At 40.9% G+C, this 20,650-nt stretch overlaps 1 protein-coding gene across 1 annotated transcript; it reads left to right on the forward strand.

Moving 5' to 3' along the window:
- Nucleotides 1–3,030: 3,030 nt before the first annotated feature.
- On the forward strand, nt 3,031–20,624 carry LOC118105406 (laminin subunit beta-3). The gene is made up of 24 exons (XM_035153136.2): nt 3,031–3,169; nt 3,923–4,069; nt 4,161–4,211; nt 5,171–5,325; nt 10,352–10,466; nt 10,895–10,968; nt 11,249–11,440; nt 11,591–11,654; nt 11,746–11,936; nt 12,255–12,375; nt 13,044–13,232; nt 13,323–13,478; nt 14,385–14,578; nt 14,871–14,967; nt 15,288–15,663; nt 15,852–16,012; nt 16,205–16,416; nt 16,544–16,750; nt 16,862–17,006; nt 17,085–17,292; nt 18,502–18,643; nt 18,729–18,905; nt 19,198–19,360; nt 20,001–20,624. Exons 3-24 carry the CDS (start codon nt 4,187–4,189, stop codon nt 20,138–20,140), a joined length of 3,504 nt encoding a protein of 1,167 aa, XP_035009027.1. The 5' UTR covers nt 3,031–3,169; nt 3,923–4,069; nt 4,161–4,186; the 3' UTR covers nt 20,141–20,624.
- Nucleotides 20,625–20,650: the final 26 nt, after the last annotated feature.

Below are 20,650 nucleotides of genomic sequence, written 5' to 3' on the forward strand. Positions count from 1 at the left end.
CTATACATCATATTCGCATCAGTCACATTTTACATCAGCCACATTTGACTTTAGTTACATTCTACATCAGTCACATTCTACATCAGTTACATTCTATATTAGTCACATTCTACATCAGTCACAATCTATATCAGTCCAATTCTACATCAGTCACATTCTACATCAGTTACATTCTACATCAGTTACATTCTACATCAGTCACATTCTATATTAGTCACATTCTACATCAGTTACAATCTATATCAGTCCAATTCTACATCAGTCACATTCTACATCAGTCACATTCTACATCAGTTACATTCTACATCAGTTACATTCTACATCAGTTACATCTATATCAGTCCAATTCTACATCAGTCACATTCTACATCAGTTACATTCTACATCAGTTACAATCTATATCAGTCCAATTCTACATCAGTTACATTCTACATCAGTTACATTCTACATCAGTTACATTCTACATCAGTCACATTCTATATTAGTCACTTTACATCAGTTACAATCTATATCATCTACATCAGTCACGTTTGACATCAGTCACATTCTACATCAGTTACATTCTACATCAGTTACATTCTACATCAGTTACATTCTACATCAGTCACATTCTACATCAGTTACATTCTACATCAGTTACATTCTACATCAGTCACATTCTATATTAGTCAGATGTACACACGCACACACACACACACACACACACACACACAGTAAAGATAGAACAAAAGAAATAAATACATAAGGTACAGTGGTCATACGTCACCTTTAGGTCATGGTCAAAAGCAGCACAAAAGATAAGAGGAACTATTATTTTATTACACACACACACACACACACAAACAAGCAAAAGCTGGATGCGGCTGATTAGCTTGACTAAAGCAGGGCGGTGGAGCCATTCGTTCGAGAAAAAGAATAAAGTCATGCATTCAGCCACCATTAACAGAGACAGACTCCTCTGCTGTCAGGGTTATCAGATGATCCACATAGCTTGGACTGCATGAATCAGCTGATGGGTTGTCATGAGGCTGATATATGGTAGCTGTGGGTTTAGGTTGGATTGTTCCCTTCCACATGCTAAATATTTACAATTTATCTATACAGCAGATGCATGTGGTATGTATGAGCTGAATCTATAGAAATACGTATAATCTATACATACATACATACACACATACATACATACATACAAACACACAAACACACACACATTCACACACACGTCCTGATGTCTGCCCCACACTTCTACCCCTTTGTACCATACAATTGAAAAAAATCATATAGGCTATATATATTTTTCATATCTTTGCAATATTCTACAGATATAGACATTTAAACTATAGTGAGTTGTCAGTTATGTTATCACATGTAGGCCATCATTTATGGTATGTTTATGGTATGTTTATTGTTTATGGGGAAAACAAGTCATTAATCAGTTAGAAGCTTTATTAGTTTCTCAGTATCTTATTGGGTTCACCACAATTTTGTTTGGCTAGTTTTGGATCCAGTATATGACACACAGCGAGGCTACAGATTGGCAGAGGAAGTTTTAGGGCTTAACAAATAATTGATTACCATAATATATTGAAAAGGATATTTAAATGAAATGTAATCTTTTTTTAAAGTGTGCAGCGCTATAAATATTTGTACTTTCCTTTGTTATTAATCTCTCTCTGTTTTCCACTGTTCTCCACAGATACATTCTGCATTCAGGGCTGGAGTTGAATCATGGGTGGAAGTCAGGACTTATTCCATGGTTGAGCTCAGGGAACATTCAGCTATTACAAGCCTTCCGTGCAACAATGTCTTCTGCTACAGTGACACACCATGTTCCTATTGTTGCCTGTCAGGACTTAATTCATCATTCACTTATTCATGGTGAAGCATATCAAATGATGTACAGGCTGATTTGTATGTTTGACGTATGTGGATGCTAGCATCAACTGCAATGTGCACTCAGTGTTGCATTGATCAGGGTCTCATTTCATGCTGCATTCCTATTGATTGGTTGGTCGACATTGGTCAAAGCAGTATTTTGAGATTGTCCTGTTTTTTATTAAACCTCTCTCTCACTACGACATAGGATCACCCTCCTGGAGCCATGGCATGATATTCAAGATATTGCCATGTTTCTTTAATGTGCGTCATCTTTTGTCTTGGACAGCCTAAAATTGAGCAATGACCTTACATGCCTTTCAAAATAGACAGTAAAATGTTATTGTTTGTTTTTAATTCACTGAGAGGCTTTACCCCATATCAAAATATCGATCTTCTCACCACCTCCCTCCCCTGCTTATACTCGTAGGACTGCAGACCAGCTGTTGCTCTGCGTCTCCATGGCAATGCCTGGGACAGAGGCTGGCCACAAAGTGGAGACTGCCAAACAATAGCAATTTCCGAAATCTGAGCTGTTGGTGATTTTCCCATCACGGCATTCTCTGTCCATATATAAATGTCCCAACATAAATCGCTAAAACGCTATTTTTCTGCCATACCTTTGGAACATGTAAAACACAGCACTCCTTTTTCTTGATCACATTTTCCGTGCTCCTATTATCTATTATCTGTTATTCCTTTATCAGCACTGTAATTTGTGTGAAACTTTTCAAGTCTTGATGACCACTCAAAGCCATTTATGCAGTGCCTCTATGTCCAGCACTTTCTCTATCATACATCAATCATACACTGCTGGCGACGGGGATCGAACCGCCGACCTTTTGGTCATCTTGATCTCCATCTTGATCTACACCCCCTGAACGTAAACAATGAATACAAACACAAAGATCCAAAGCCAAATGTTAACTGACGATGTACGAAAGGATTATTTTTGCAACTGTTTTACGTGTAGCCTACCAGCTTATGCTATCAGCCACTCCAATAAAGCAGCCTCGGCTCCATGTCTCTGTTCCCAACAGCCAGTGTTGAAAGTCAGGAGGAGTCAGGCTGTTTCCAAGAGATAACTCACAGCTACAGCGCCAACCAGAGACACTGCAGACTTGACTGTACTTGTCCGAAGTTGTATGTGCACAGTGGGTTAGGTGAAAAATTGAGTCAGAGGACACACCTCACAGAGAGTGGAGAGAACCTTAACATGAAAGTTCAGCTGGACCCTGAGGCTGCTATTTCTTTACAGACAAGTGATGATCAGCAGGAGTTACCACACATCCTGGTAAATCTTAAACACCTCAGGGCATCTATTGTGTCTGTTGACGAATGAGTGAGTTCGACTGTGTTCTTTTAAAGATGGAATAGACCATGAAATTGTTGTGTAATCCATTCTTACTTGTGTTAGGGTTGAGTCTTCCCTACATAAGACCTACAGAAATGTACATTACACTTCTAGACGACACCACCATTCATCTCATGCTTATTTAAGGTAAACAAGTATAGAGATGTTGTTTTTTATTATTTATATCCAGGAAATATGGTTATGTGGACACAATAACTAATTATTTTCAGAAACATTTGGGGATGTTGGTGGGTATAATGTTTATAACCATATTGTGTTAGCATACTAACATTTGCAAATTCGCACTGAACACAGAGCGCAGCTGAGACTGCTGGAAATGCTTCGTAAGTAAAAACCAAAACAATTTACAAATCTAAACGTTTGACCTGATGATGGCACCAGATAAAATGTTCAGCGAGCACCAAAGTTATTGCCCTTCTACTTCAGGGACCTTACATTTTATAGACCTTGTTGGTAGCCTGCATAAGGAACAACAAAATCAAGTTTCTAAATATTTGATATATTCCGTAAATAGATAAGATTAGGGTAGATTAGAACATTTGACCTGTATCTTTAGGTGTACTAATGTTTTATCTCTTCTAACTTTGGTTTTGTTTTTTTCCTTGGTGTCTTTGTGTTGACTATGTGTCTACGTCTGTCTGCTTGTCTGTATGCGTCTGTGTTGATTCATAGAGTGCAGGGTGTGGTGGTGAAGGGCGTGACTCTGACACACAGTGTATCACACTGTCCAGGTGAGAAAGTGTTTATAAAGCAGCAGCCAGGAAGCAACACACACTTAAAGAGAGGAAATAACAGAGGTGATATAGTAGCGGCTGCCAGGTGAGTCTCGTGCTCAGAAATACGATCCACTGGCTCTGGTTCTGTTCCTGTTTGCTGATATTCTGCTTTTTTCTTTTCTCATGTGTTCCAGAATCTTTCATATAGGAGAAACACAGCATGATGATACTTTTACTTCTAGCTGGTAAGATCTCTCATCTTTTTCTTTTACACTTTAACACTTTAGCATGTGTCATCTTACTGTTTGTCCTTCAGCTTTAAAAAAAGGCCTTACTTTTTCCACACCAGATGTAAACATTTATAAATCATTTGGAGTCAACATGTAAAATGTTGTTTTTCATCTTGCAGCAGCTGATGAAACTGATCACTCCATTTTGTAGAAGGGAGGAGGAACTGACATGAAACAATTTGCTGCAGTGATTGGCTGGAATGAAAACATGCATACTCTGGTCATGATGGTACATGTTTAACAAGCTGTATGGGTCTGCTTCAGAGGCTCTGATTCAAATCAAACACCCGTTTAGTGTGTTAGCATTATGTTCAAATAAACGCAACCAAAGTGTTTGACAGTGCTTCAATAAAAGAAATTGGCAGAACAGCTTGTTCAAATCATACATATCATATAATTTATAGAAATGCACTGCTGTAGACACTGACTTTTTCTAAACTAAAAAGAAGTGTCCCTCTTGCATGTATTTGTGTATCCAATGCTCCCTTTTAAGTCTTTTTGTTTTCCTTCATGAGTCTTTAGGAGGAAATATGAAATGTCACAAAACTTTGCGACATCATCTCAGGGACAGACATAGAGAAAAACTGCTATGGGCTAAAAGACGAGCTGGATGGATCTAAATTATGGATCCCATCATATAACGCATGATCATGGTGATGGCCAGAAGCTGAAAGATCAAAGATGTCCTTTCCAATGCCTGCTTTATCTGTAAAATCCTTTGTCTGAAGGGCAAAGCCGAATCTGGTGCTGTTTGGGTTAAAGTGTCATGACTGAATGAGTTTCAAAACTGGAATAATCCATAGTTTTATGTTTTCATTTGTTTTGAGAAAAGATGTATTTATAACTGTCACTGGTCATACAGTATACTGTCATTGTATTTTACATTTCTTCTTTCACTGCCTTCCTCCTTACAGCCTTAACTGCAGTATCACAGGCCCAGACTGATTGCTCTCGGGGGGCTTGTTACCCACCCAGCAATAACCTGCTCTTGGGTAGGGCTCACCAGCTCCATGCCTCCTCCACCTGTGGCCTCACCGGCTCCGAGGTCTACTGCAGCCCATACCCACTGGTAAGAGCAGTCCTGTTCAAAAAACCTTGTATCTTCCTGGAGATATTTTGAGACATAACTTTCTATCTCACAACTGCACTACATTTGTTTCAAACTGGGGAAAAAACCCCACAGAAAACTAAGTTAACTCGATCAAGGGAGAATTACCCTGGGTGGTTGGAAGAGAGTTCTGTTAATGGTGTGGACAAAATAATTCCTGAATCCAAGCTACAGTCTGTGAGCCAGAGAAAGACAGAAACAAATTTGCATTTTTTATTGTAAAATATTGGGTTAGGGTTAGGTATTACCCCCTCAGCCAACTGTGTTCAGCCAGGCCATGCATGGATCTCCACATGGTGTTTGCACAGCCAGGAGGTGAGTGCTGCAGAGGTCAGGATGAACAGACAGACGTGCAGGACAGAGTCTGTAGCAGGTTTGGCTGCTGCCTCCTGTCCATTTGTGAAACAGTCTGATTTCAGAGCCAGAGCATCATGTTGCAACTGTACTCTTTGACCAATGTCTGAAAAACCACTCACCAGCCCATGTGCAACCTCAGCACAAATACGTCACTTATGATTTTGAAATAAGACTTTAACTGTCCAGAGCAGAGGACATTCAATAAGCAAGAGACTGTAATGTTGCAAGTTCTATTTTTGCAGTAAAAAAGGGAAAGAAGTGTCTCTAATATGAGATAAACTAATCAGCCTGCAGATCAAAGTTTGTCTTTCAGCACATATTTTACTAAACTTAACTATTATAAAATCTGCTAAAATTAATGAAACAGCATGTGGCCTGATTCATGACAAAATAATCTTGTTAAAATGGACATTTTGTATTGTGCATATAGTGTGGTTTTAGTGTAGTTAGAATTATTAAAATTATTTAGAGTGATTTAATCAGTGATTGTCATTTTGATCCTCAGTGAGGGCACCCTTCACCTCAAAAATCTGAATGCAGCTTAATGACAGAGCAGCACTAAAGACACAAGAGATCATGTTTCTGCTGATGTCAAAGCCTTCACACCATACAGTGTATGAGCACAGTGTTGACATCTGCCTCAGGGAATGGATACTTGAGTTAGGTGTGGACTTCTTTTTTTACACAAGCCGCACCTTGTCCAGACAAGGAAGGGCAGGAACACTCTGTAACGCTGTATCCAGGAGCTGACACATAGAAATAAACACGTATGTATGATTACTAATTAAAAAAAATCGTGTTGGGTATGGTCCACATTAGTGCAATAATTCTGTATAATAATCAATTGACTGAATGTGCTGTAAAAGGAAAATGTCGAGGTGGCTAACATCAATTAGGTAAAAAAGCAGCTGAAAATGTTGACTGGTCTATAGAGACTTAACATGTCTTAGAAAAAAATATATATATACATTAATAACTACATTGTAAGTCCATTTAAAGCCCTTCTTATATACAGTATTTATTTGCAAATGCATTTATCAACTAAGAATTTTCATTTTCTGATGTCATTGTTGTGACCACGTCATGACGTCACCTATTACTATTATTATTATTATTGGGAATAATTTTCTGATCAATATAAGCTTTAGATTGTCTCTTTCATAGATAAGTTGGAAAATGTGTTTTTCAGACCATATTTGTGTTGAGCTTTACCTTTGATCTTTGACAGATCAACACAACACAGAGAGAGAGAGAGAGAGAGAGAGAGAGAGAGAGAGAGAGAGAGAGAGATGCCTGATATATTTTTTATAAAAATCCTCTTAAATATAGCTATTTGGTGCTATTATTATCAGATACAGTAAACGTGGCCAGGCACCTGTTTGAACATGAAGTTAATATTGGTTAAAATGTAACCTGAGCCTCCTTTGTGCCAATGCAGACACATATTGTGGTCTAGCCAACTTTTTTTCATCATCGTGTCTACTATGGACTTTACACCCTAACTGAGGATCAAAATGCACACCAATTTGATTCAGACTACTGGAAGTGACTCAATGCAAACAGTGTGTTTGTGCCAGTATCTACAAATCCCTTGTAACCTACATATGCAAAGTCAAGAGGAACGTCCCTGTCATGCTTTGATGTGGTTACAGGATTAAATATATGTTATGAAACCTTCAAACTTAATACTCTAAAACTGAAGTGAGCTTGTGAGATGATTATTGAATTGTGTCTCTACTGTTAATAATATATACAGCTGGGCTCAGTTAAGGTTTCATTGAAGGACAGTCTCTGTAAGCTGTACGTGAGTTTATCTGCTATTCTTTATGTGTCTGACTGACATGTCTCTGACCTTCATCACAGAAGAAGACAGTGATTATTCAAAGATTTGATAGGACTGAAAACCTTGAAGTAAACCTGAAGTTAACCCGTTAACTGCAACTTCTGTTTTGTAGTAAGGCCCCAGGTAGTTTAATGCAAAGACCTCAACAGTGTGAAGCTTCAAAACAAACACATCTTTCATATCTAGGCTGCATGCATTGCGTAAGGAATGGAAATTAATATTTGCCACAAGTGGTATAAGCATTGTGTTTTTATATCTTGAAGCACAAAAGTGAAATGAAAAAAGTGTTTCTTCTGTTAAATTGCTATCGTAGTTAATGTTAATTTTCTGAAAGTCTGAAGGTCTCTCGGAGTTCCCTGAACAGGCTTTAATATCATTTACATCACAGATGTTGAAATATAGAAAAAACTGTAAATACCTCCGCCAAGGAGATATGTTTTTATCTTGTGTTGTTTATAGTTGGCATGATTATGCAAAAAACAGACAGATTACCACAAAACTTGGTGGAGGGATGTGGTATTGATCAGGAAAGAACTCGTTAAATTTGTGATCCAAATCTTTAACATTTTTGTTGATTTCTCAGAAAATGGAAAAATAAGAGATCTTCATGAAAAAAGTCTGATATGTTTGGGGCTAATATTTATCAGGGTGTGCAATTTGGTGCAGATCCTAATAAACTGTATCTAGTCAATTTAGATGGGATTTCTGTGGGTCAGGGGGTAGAGTGGGTCATCCTCTAACCAAAAGGTAGGCAGTTTGATCCCAGTCTTCACCATTCCATATTTGAGCAAGATACTGAACCCCAAATTGCCCCTGTGCGTGTGTGTGTGTGTGTGTGTGTGTGTGTGTGTGTGTGTGTGTGTGTGTGTGTGTGTGTGTGTGTGTGTGAGAGAGTGTTTGTGTGTGTGTGAGAATGGGTGAATGGTACTGTAAAGCGTTTTGAGTGGTCATCAAGACTAGAAAAACACTATGTAATACATAACATTTACCACAAGGGGACTCTTGGGCCTTGGCGTAGTTATGGTCTCTCCTGTTGTGCTGACCAGCTCCCACAGCAGCATGAACTACTTATTCGTCTACACAGAAAAGATTCTCCACACAATGGATACCACAGTAGCAGGATACAAGCAGACTGAATTGTTACACTGATGTTGTCATAGCCTCTGTCTGCCCTTTGACATCAACAGATACTGTTTGTGATACAGATAATAAAGTATATGATCTTTGCTGAGTTGCCTCAACTTGACCATGAACCTGACATGCTAAAGATGTCAGCCATATTGATGAGAGGCACTCAGAGACCAGTTCACGTTTTGCCTGTGGCCTTTCTGTTGAACTTTATCAATGTCAGCACATAACATGCTACCATGGCAAAGTAATGACCTAACCTAGCCTCACTTATTCAACTGAATACATGAATAGAAGAAGGAGGATTGCATTTGCAATGGAATATCAGAGTAGGTCTTTAGTTTGCAGTATAGAGTAAGTGAGGTAATAACTCAGCCTTAGTCCTGCAAAAAGACCTATTCTTATCTATATTAATGAAAATATTAATTCAATTCAATTTTATTTGTATAGCACCAAATCACAACATACATTATTGCCAGACACTTTACAGAATTATGGAGAAACCCAACAGTCAACAAACATCACTTGGCAAATGTGGACATGAACAAGAAGGAACCTCTATAGTACCCGACTCAATGTGGCCGGTGATCTGCCTCAACAGGTGAGCGGAGAAAATTGGGGCAGTGAGGAGAAGTGGGTGGAAAAGAGGGGAGAAGAGAGAGAGAGGGGGGGAGAGAGGTTTACATAGACAAAGACAAAACCGGCATTACAAACTGTGGGTGTGGATCTAAAGGAGACCTAACGTCTGTCAATGTAAAGTCTCCCAACTTTACAGACATGCAACAGTAAGCTGGTGAGCTTCATGACCTTTGCTCTGTAATTCAGGTTTTTATCCAGGACCGGACCTCTGCCTTGTCCTCAGTTACCTCAGTGAAAAACAAATTTGTTATTAGGGTGAGTGAGTTGAGGCACGTAGCTTGAGTGTAAAACAATCCTTTATGTTGAAAAGAATCTGCAACCTTGAGGGACCTTTTCCCTACAGGGAACGCAGCCATGGTTTGTGTGCCAGAGTGGCAGCCAAGTGCAGTGTGGGAGTTACTGAGCGTTGACCCGTCTGGTGGAAGCAGGGGCCCAGCTCTCAGTGATGTGAGCATCTGCGTAAAGGAATAAATTCACAGACACCCTGGGTAAAACCAGCCCCGTCACTGTAAATATTAAAGGAACGTTTTCCCCCAAAATGGAAATTTTGTAATCATCTACTTAAATCAATTTAACTCAAAACTTTGTGTGTTGTTTGCACATGCACATGCAGAGTTCATGTGTGCCAATTCAGAGGTCAGTAGATATGTAAAAAGAGGGAGGAGGAAAATGTGATCGTATTTAAACTGGGTCCACGCTTGATCCTTCCACATCTTTAACTGGGGCAAAGTTTCTGCAATGTCATCGACCAATTCAATCCAAACAGTGTTAAGCACAAAATAAAGCCAGAACTGCCAGTCATCAGAGAGATATTGGTTTTCTGTCCCTCTGGCAACTGTGTGACCTGCTCAGTGACACTGCTTATCTACACATCATATCAGAGAGGCAGCTGGTCTCAGGTCCATGGGTTAGTTTAAGGACAAACACTTGACACTCACACTGATACAATTCCAAACATGCACGCGCTAAATATTTTAAAGTCTGTTGCCACTGATGTGTTTGTGTGTTTTTGTTTCATAGGGGAGGATGAAGTGTTGTCCATGTGACTCCAGGAACCCAAATGGGCCGCTGGCCCACACTGTCCAGGATGTCCTGTCCACCTCTGGACCAGAGAGATGGTGGCAGTCCAAGAAAGGTGGGAGACTTTAAGACAGAAAGAAAGAAAGAAAGAAAGAAAGACAGAAAGAAAGAAAGAAAGAAAGAAAGAAAGAAAGAAAGAAAGAAAGAAAGAAAGAAAGAAAGAAAGAAAGAAAGAGGAAGGAAAGAAAGAGGAAGGAAGAAAGTTTTCCATTAGCAGAGGTGAAAAGGGATACTTTAAGGTACAGCTCACTTAAAGGTTGTTTTTTTTTTCTGTTCGTCCAAGCTCTTTAGATTCCCCTCCACTTTCTGTCAGTAGAGGCACATTGGGATCTGTCCTCTACCCTGCTAAGTGTAAATTTCACTTGGAATCCATTGATTCCAGATAATCATTTAAAACCAAATCAAAGTCTTTCTCTGATTATCTATAAAGAGCGAAACAAGTCATACAGAGTGGAATAACTGTTTTGCTTGTTTGTTCTGCAGACGTGAGTCCAGTCACTCTCCAGTTGGACCTTGACAACCTGTTCCAGCTTGACAACTTGTTTCTCAACTTCAAGGTACGACACAGTCAGATACAATTATCACTGCCGCATTAGGTGAGCACATTCACTCACAAGAGAAAATATGGTGCGTTCAAATCTTTTTGAAATTAAATAAAGATATTCTATTTACTTTAAAAATATATTTCCTTCTTAAAGTTTATTAAGTAGTTTGAAATAATATAATATTAGAATAGAATAATAGTTTGTGATGGTTTTGAGACACAATAGATCTCACTATGTTTGTGTTTTCCTATAGAATTAAACCTTTTTTGAATGAATTGTTGTTTGTGTGCAGGGCCCTCGTCCCAGTGCCTTGGTTATAGAGAGGACACTAGACAACGGCAGGACATGGGAGCCCAGCCTCTACCTGGCTACAGATTGTCAAAGGACTTTTCCTGGCATCCCCACGTCAACACCTCTTAAGCTGGATGATACATACTGCTACACACTGCCCTCTACTGAAGCAACCCCCTACCAAGACCACATAGTAAGGAAAAAACAATGCTTAAAGATAATGCAGATCTATTGTGTAGAACATATAGTTATTGACAGTGTCAATTTGTCTGAGGGGGAATGCAGGTTGGAAATCCTGTGATAGAGAAGGTGCACATGTAACATGTACGTTTCTCCTTTTCAGATTGAGTTCAGTCCTCTGCGTCAGTATGCTTATGTCCCAGCTCCCAAGAGCCAAAAAATTGAAGGTAACTGTTTCTTTCCAACTATGACATAAGTTTTTGTCTGGATCAGATCAAGAATGAACCTGATTAAAGGTGTTGACCATCTCATTTACAGGTGTCACTGGGTTAACGGGGCTGAGAGTGAAGCTGACAGAGCTGGGTGATGTGCCACGTCACCCAGGCAGAGCTCTCAGTAGGTTTTATGCCCTGAAGGAGATGAGGGTGATGGGCAGATGTATGTGCCATGGACACGCCAACCGATGTCTGCCAGAGGCCTATAACAACCCACTGTCCAATACCATACAAGTATGTATGTAATGTGTTTTAAGGCTTGGATGTGTGAGGGACATGGAGTCACACACAGACACTAACACACACACACACACTCATTCACTCACACTCACAAACCAAAGTACTGTCTATTTTCAGTTTACTCTTTCAGTTTTAACAGTCTAAAAACATGGCAGTAGACAAATTACAGTGATGTGAAACAAAAGAAAAACAGGAAAACTATTACTGATAGTTAAGTAACAACTTTTGAGCTGTTCCGAACTAAAGTCTGCAACAAATCTTATCTGAACGTCCTGTTTTGTGCACACGTCTTCTTTCCGTGCCTCTTTTCAGGTGAATCCTCAGTGTGACTGCCAACATAACACAGCAGGCATGAACTGTGAGCGTTGTGCTGATCTCTACAACGATCTACCCTGGAGACCTGCAGAGGAGGGAGACACTCATGCCTGCAAACGTAAGACATCACCTGTACCTGTCACACGCATCCGCATCATAACATCATGGCTCATCAATGGGAAAGGCTGAAAGAACTATGAAATATCTCATCAGTGTAATCCTAGCCTAACCCTAACCCACCAAGACACACGTTGAAAAAAGAGGATGAATCCAAGAGCCGGTGTTTAACTTGTGCTCAGAAGCAGCTTAAGAGCGAGAAGAAGAGCTGAGCACAAGAAATCTAAGCATAACAGGGTTTATTCTAGTGCAGGGTTTTTTAGAAAGAGCATTACAAAATCTGACCATAAAATCAACAAGTGCTGCTCTCAGACTTAAAGATCACTCTCATTAATAAAGATTGGAAAAAACTAGAATGTTTTTAAAGGTGTCCTTTGAATACATGAAAGTTTCTTCGGATCAAGAGACTTACCATTATCATTTTTAATTATTCACTCATGCTGTAGGCATGCTGTGCTCTGGTTTCCTCCTGTAGTCCAGAGGCATGCAGCATGCTTGTCTGTCCAGTGACTGACTGGCAACTTGTTGAGGGTGTTCCTCGACTTTCACCCACTGTCAGTGGGGATAGGCTCCAGCCCCCATACTGTATGTTCCTCAAGGATGAATGTGTGTAGCAAATGAATGGGTGGATGCATATACCTTATAGTAACCTCTTTGTCTTCTCCTCAGGCTGTGAGTGCAACAACCATGCCCAGCGCTGTCATTTTGACCAGGCAGTGTACGATGCTAGTTGGCAGAGTAGTGGAGGTGTGTGTGAGGGTTGTCTGCACCACACCACAGGGCCAAAGTGCGACCAGTGTGCCCCAGGCTACCAACCCAACCCCCGCAGCCGAATGGACCGTCCTGACGCCTGCATTCGTAAGTGCCATATTAGTGATCTACATGTATCTACATGTATGTAGGATCTAAGGTGAGTGGCTCATGTCTGTGCTAATGTGTTTGTTCCAGGCTGTATCTGCAATCCTGAGGGGACAGTGAACGGGGGCCAGTGTGACGACATCACAGGCTCGTGTCAGTGTAAAGTGAATGTCGAAGGTCCCCGCTGTGACCGCTGTAAAAGAGGCCACCATGGTCTGAGCGACTCCAACCCTCTGGGCTGCACCAGTAAGTCATCCAACACCAAAAGTTTGCACACCACACTCGCCTGTTTTCAGATAGTTTCACGATTCCAGCATCCTTGCATTTCTTCAGGAAAATATCACTGCTTGCACCTGAATGTTAAATATATTATGTAAGCCTAATCCCCAAGGATGGAGGTCACTGATACTTACACAGCTAAGTGTGTGTGAACAAATGTTCATACTAGAATGGCACTCAGTAGAGCACATACCTGCACAGTGCCCTTGAATTCAATCAAGCTAAAAGTAAACCAGGCATACAAAAAATGAGTGAAGCTGATAATTGAGTTTCTATTTACATTTAAAGAAAATAACAAAACTGCTTCAAGTAAAAACAAGCATTTGGGAAAGCAGAGGCTGATCACAAACCTATAACACAAAGACGACGCTGTTAATTAAGGTTTAGACCAGAAATAAACAGGACAATCACCGTCCCTTTGAAAAAGGAGTAACCTTACCAGTTTCACACTAAAGTGCTTGAGTCAAAAAGCACGTATGTGAACACACAGCAAGTGGCCAGAGAGAGGTTCCTCCTGGGCTTATAAGAGCCAGATTCTGATGAGGATGGAGGTGGGATCCACTCACCTGAAGTACAAAGAGGAGGAGGGGCAGAGTCTAGAGAAAAAGAGCACACACACACACACACACACACACACACACACACACACACACACACACACACACACACACACACACACACACACACACACAGCACTAGGGTCGTAACAATTTGTTTTTATTTTTAAATCAAGGTATTAAATGTTTTCATATTAAAACCCCATTTCTACTACACGGATAATTTTATTAATAAAATAATAATGCATACTTTGGTGAAGTCGGATCAAAGTGTCCAGTCCTTTGTTCGGACTCTGATGTTACCCCTGCTCTCCAGAGTGTTCCTGTTCTCCTGACGGGTCCATGTCAGACGTCTGTGACGCTCTGACTGGCCAGTGTCCCTGTCATCCCCACTTCCATGGCCTGACCTGTGAAGTCTGTTCAAAAGGCTACTGGAAACCAGTCCTGTCCGGACGCTGTAAACCCTGTGCCTGTGACCCCACCAGGTCATACAGTGATACCTGTGACCAGGTACGACCTCTGCAGAATTTATAAAACCCTGTCTATTGGGTTGTTAGAGCAGCAAAGCACAAGCAAAGTAAAGGTTTATCAACATTTATAAAGTAATTGAAGAGATAATTCAAAGTTTAACATAATCCTAAAATGAAATGTACAGACAAAAGCAATGAACCAGGTCTGACACTATCATAGCACCACTGTTACTGCTCACCACTGCTAGTCCTCACATTTGTATCCAGAGTTTATATACGGGCTTTATTTATCTTTAGTAATGACACTAAAACCATTCTACCCTTCTCCCCAGGTGACTGGTCAGTGCCAATGCAGACCAGGGTTTGGAGGCCGAACATGTACAGAGTGCCCAGAGAACTCTTACGGAGACCCACTAATAGGCTGCCAGCGTGAGTCAGCCATCTTTAATACCTCTTCTCTGTTCTACTTTTTGTTGATTACCTCTGCCAGTGAGGTTATGTTTTCATTGCAATTTGTTTGTCTGGCTGTTAGCAGCATTACGCAAAAACTCCTGAACAGATTTCTTGACATGGAAGTGTGGAAGGACAAGAACCCTTTACATTTTAGACAAATTTAGCAGATGCATGACATTTTTCAACATACTGGGATGAGACATTTATTTGACATTTTCATTGATTTCATTGATGTTCACTGTGATACTGAGGTGTACAAATTAAACAACTTTTTACGAATCTCTTTATGTCTTCAGCATGTGGGTGTGATACAGATGGAACCCTTCCAGAGGTTTGTGATAAGCAGACAGGAGCCTGTTTATGTCAGCTGGGTGTCACCGGGACACGCTGTGACTCCTGCACTCGAGGACACTGTGATTCTTTCCCTGCCTGCGAGACGTGTCCCTCCTGCTTCTTCACACTGGATGCACAGATGCAGAACCTCAGCTTAACTCTGGAGAGACTCTCCTCCGGCTTCCCCTCACGTCCTGGAGGTGACACTGATATTGGAAAGTTCGGGCCTCGCATCCGGACCCTGGAGGCCAGTCTGAAACTGATCCAAGACTCCATCCTCCTTCCTCCAAATATTGTCAAACAGATCGATGGTGCTCTGTCCCGACTGGACAAGCTGAGGTGAGGGTCTACACAGAACGAAACATGGCCCGACTAAATAGTTATTCATTCATTAAGCTTCTCTTTAAAAGGCTGTTATTCATTAATTCAATTTTGTTCACCCCATTCTAACCCCTAGATGGACTCACAAAGTTAGATTTTTTTTCTCACTAATGCCTAACCAAACAATTGTAATTGTTGTCTGACAGGGACCAGGTGGACGAGGTTAATGATGACCTCCCACCTGCTACAAGACCTCCTGGTCTGGAGTCAGAGCTGAACAAGCTGCAGGCTCTGCTGGATGGCCTCAGTGTGTTGTACAAAGCCAAGAAAAGTGCCACAGAGAACACCATCAGTCCCAACAATGCAGGTAAGAAACAAAGACACACTTATCTCTTATCTCACTTTTAACGACGGATCGCTGAGTGTAGGTGTTATCTTGGGGCATGTATTAAGTAACAGCACCCTCAAGTGGGACTTTCAATAAAACAATAAAAGCAGCACAAACAAATCCACTTATCTCTCAGGCACTCTGATATAATGAATATATTATATTCCTCAGGAGCATTTACTGCCATCAAGAACGCCTATGATGAGTCGACAGATGCAGCCAAGAAGGTAGATGCCAGCGGAAACACGGTGAAGGAGTCAGCTGACAAGAGAGAAGAAACTAAAGATCTTCAGGGCAACGTGCAACCAGACAACACCAGAGATCTGAACAATCTGAACCAGAGCATGGCTACCCAACCTGACCTCACTCCTGTTGCCAAACAGGTAACTGCCTCACCTGACTTCCTTGATTCAAGAGATGATGTCTTATGGCTGTTTTGTTACATGGGGCTGGAGCTCTTCCACATTACATCACCATATTTGCCTTTTATTATGTCCATGTGACTTTCAGGTATGCGGCAGTGTTCGCACTGAGCCCTGCACCCCTCTTCTATGTGAGGGTGGAGACTTGTGTCCACCGCGGGGAACCCCAATGTGTGTAAAGGGGAAAAAGTGTGTGGGCGCCCTGCCGCTGAGTAAGAGGGCAAAGGCTGATTCTAAGGATGTGAAGGAGCAACTGGACAAGCTCTCTGTGAATGTCACGGAGGCTACAGAGAAGGTGCACATATCCCCTTAACATTGCACTGCAACTGTAGATTGTTCTTTCATATTGTTAGATATTATTATACAGTTCATTCTGAGGCATCGTCTACATTTAATGTCCTTACAGCTTCAGGAAACACAGGACACAACCAATCAGGTGAGACAGTCAGCAGAAAAGCTGTCCAATAAGATGAAGCGGACCAGAGACGAGCTAGAAGATGACTTAAAGGAGACACGTGATGCTGTGAAGGAACTCAAAGACTTCCTGTCAGGTAAAGATTGTTTTGGATGAGGGCAATAATATATGGAAGGAGAGTCAGGGTTCACCTCTCCCATTTTTGTATGTTCAGACCCGTCCTCCAACCTGACCCACATCAAGGAGGTGAGTGACTGGATCCTGAATGCCAAGCTGCCTATCGAACAGGCTGATCTGAAGAGAAAGCTGGAGGAGCTGAAGAATCTGGCAGCCATTCTTCCAGACAGCACAGCTGTGTTGAAGGACGCAGAGCCCCTGCTGGCGAGAGCCAGGAAACTGTTGCAGGAGGCCCAGGATGCCAGGTTGGCCTTCACACTCCAAAATCACTGTCGCTGTTTTCTCAAATAAGAAGTGTCCTCTTAATGCTCTTATTACGCTGTTGTTTGTTCGACTTGTAATTAAGCATTAATTCATGCATTTATCCAATCACTTGCAGGTCAGGGGCTTCAGTTAATCCAACATTAGAATGATGTTTAAAAAAAACTGTTAAAAAGATGGAAAAAATATATAATCTTATAAAAATATATTTTTACTGTCATCATTGTTGGTTTGAGTTTTACTGAAACTGTTGATCTCCTGAGATTTTCACTCGCAGCAGCCTTTAGTCACTTATTCCAAATGATCAGACTGCTTGTAGCTGACAGGCTACAGTAACTAAGATAAGCACTCCAGAGGCTCCAGACATCTCGGAATGAACATGTCCAACCTTGAGGTGGATGGTCTGTAACAGCAGAGACCATGTCAGGTTCCTCTACTGTCAGTCAAGGACAGAAATCTGAGGCTGCAGTGACATGGGTCTGATGAATCTGGATTTCTACTGAGGCTGCAGATGGTAGTCACAATCTGGAGTCACAGCATGAATCCATGGAGACAAACAGTCCAAGCTGCTGGCTGTGGTGTGATGGCATGAGAATGTTTTCTTAATAATTCTTAATACAAATCAATCATAGTATTTTTTCTGATCATGTTCATCCCTCTATAGCCACAGTTTACCATCTTCTTATGGGTCCATGTGACAAAGTAAAAGACTCAAACTGGTCTCATGAACCTGGCAGTGAGTTCAGTGATCTTCAGTGACCTCTACAGTCACCAGATGGGAATCTTTAAAACGGGAGATTGAAAGCATGAGTGTGCAGCAGATAAATCTGCAGAAATTATGTAATGTTATCATGTCAACATGGAAGAACTGAGGCTATTTGAGAAGAAAGGGAGGAAGTACCCAGTATTCGTATGATGTTCCTAACAAAATATTCAGTGGATGCATATAGACTGGATATGCATTCTGAATATCGTGGTAAAATCATAATTGTCTCTCTGCGATTCTCGGCTTCTGGCTCAGAATAACCGGTTGAAATACAAAATGACAAGAATTTTACCTTTTGAAAGAGCTTCAAGGCTTCATACACAGACCCATTGAGAACATCATTTTCCCTAAACTTACAAAAAATCATTTGTAGTGACAATACATGTAACACATGTAAAAGTTGTTTTCTCTGGTTGCACATTCACAGGGACACAGCTCTGGGAGTAAATGCGGATGTGGACGGGCTGCTGGAAGGCTTGGGTTCGGTGGACAGCTCTCTCACTGGCCTGGAGGAAAAACTGCAGAGCAGCATAGATTCCATAGACAACCTGAACAATACCCTGACTGAGGTAGGCAGTATGGAGGCATCAAACATTGATGGCATGTTGGCCCATTGGCGAACGTTATTAAGTACAAGTGGTTCTCTTAATGCAGGCCAAGGACAAGCTGCCCCCAGCAGAGAAGGATCTGGATGATGTATCCACGCAGATAAAGTCAATAAAACCTCAACTGGACGAGATCAAAGACATTCTGCAGAATGGGAGCCAGCAGGCCGGGTTAGCACAGGCAACTGCAGACAAAGCGGAGGATGAAGCAGCTGCTGCAAATGAGGTGAGGAACTTAACATAAAAACTATGTTTATAAGAACTTGCTGAAATAGTTACAATTCAAGTTATGTGTTATGTTATGTAATTCTGATAGAAGACTTTAATGGTCTTTTTGCAGCCCATTTCTGTGTCAAATGTCTGGATTAATGTGACATTATAATTTAGTAAGTAATTCATGTCAATGAATGTTGAGACATGTTGAGACAACCCCATTAAAGTTGCTTGTTATTTAATAATAATGTTCAGCAGTAGAAATACGTACTGATACAACTGTGTGTGTGTGTGTGTGTGTTTAGGACCTGTTGTCCTTAGAGGACGAGCTTGACAAACTTAAAGACCAGGTTGCTGCCAGTGGGTCTGGTGGAAATGCCGGGGATGTGGGAGATCGACTGGCAAAGCTACAGCAGGACGCTGGAACTCTGGCCAACACCACTGCTGACATGATGAATTCTCTAGAAGGTAATACAGCAAAACCAGACCACCACACATCTGTGTGTTAACTAAAACACTTTTGGTTTGTGTCATTTTAAATTGTCATTCACCTTCAAATGGGAGAGCTTCATTAAGGAGTCCTTGAGTCCACAGAGGCAGCTTCTCCTTCAGTCAGTTTTGTAGAGGTGATTCTGAAATGCCTGATAAATACAGCTAAACTAAGTGTATTTTTTTATCAGACTCAACAATACAACTGCCTCTAATGTCACAAGACAGCTGTTTGGGTTGGAGAATCCTGTGATGTTTTTATTGTTTTAGATGTTTTCTTCTTCTTTTGTCATCAGTTTCTATCTGTTCAGTTACATTTTTTTGTGACTTGGTCTAAATGCTTTGGATATCTTTCCCATGGCCCTTCTAAGCCATGGAGTCTGGATCTGGTACAGAAATATTCAAAGTTTGTCTTAGTCTTGGGATCAATTAAAGATATTGAATTCAAATGATGCAATGTGTGTCATGCTTCAACATCCCATTGTAGAATCCACATTAATGTTTATGGTTAAAACCCTTAGAACACAGGAGAGTTGACCTTGAGGTCATCGGCTGCAGTTCTGGTCCAGTAAGGTGATGATGTGCCTTCTTTACTCCTTGTACTTTTATCTTTTTGTAGGTAAGGCAGATTCCCTGAGGAGCCTTCAGGATCAGATTGTTCAGAACTCAACAATGCTTGAAGGACTTGATGTCAAGCTAAAAGAACTGTTTCAACAACTTCGAAAGAAAGCCATTGACCTGAGCACCTGCCAGGGCTGAGAGTCAGCAAGCTGCAGTCACAGCAGCATGTACAGCTGCTGAGACTCCTCCCTTTAACACTGCACATCAACTCTAGCAGCCAAAGGATTGTGGGAAATCTGGGATTGAAGGAGATGGAGGGGTCAGAGATATATATGGCTACCGTAGCAATTGTTGTCTGACTATAGAGGGGCTTGAAACTACATTCTTGTGTATTTAAATATCTTCTGAAAGTCTGTATAAACAGCAGGGACATTAAAATATCATGCAGTTTCATTTTCGTCACATAGCATTACATCTGGAAAAGTCACAGATTCAGAATTTTGGCAGCTCTGCAAGAACCAACACAAACTAAAAAAAAAAATTTTATTCAGCAGCTTTTCATTCAAATGTTCACTGTGACCATTGTACCATGATTATTGTATTTTTAAGAACTATTTTGTATGTTGAATTTGTTGTTTGTACAGAACCAAAGTATTTACATAAAAGCCTGTTTACACTTTGATTTGTTTCTTAATTTTGGATGGGAGA

Source organism: Hippoglossus stenolepis, chromosome 3, assembly GCF_022539355.2.
Source record: "Hippoglossus stenolepis isolate QCI-W04-F060 chromosome 3, HSTE1.2, whole genome shotgun sequence".
Classification (NCBI taxonomy): domain Eukaryota; kingdom Metazoa; phylum Chordata; class Actinopteri; order Pleuronectiformes; family Pleuronectidae; genus Hippoglossus; species Hippoglossus stenolepis.

What these genes read in the sequence shown, in the direction of transcription:
- LOC118105406 (XM_035153136.2), top strand. Translation starts at nt 4,187, where the DNA reads ATGATGATACTTTTACTTCTAGCTG. An exon ending in ACTTGTTTCTCAACTTCAAG is followed by an intron (nt 10,969 to 11,248) that starts GTACGACACAGT and finishes GTTTGTGTGCAG; the next exon opens with GGCCCTCGTCCCAGTGCCTT. An exon ending in CATGATGAATTCTCTAGAAG is followed by an intron (nt 19,361 to 20,000) that starts GTAATACAGCAA and finishes ATCTTTTTGTAG; the next exon opens with GTAAGGCAGATTCCCTGAGG.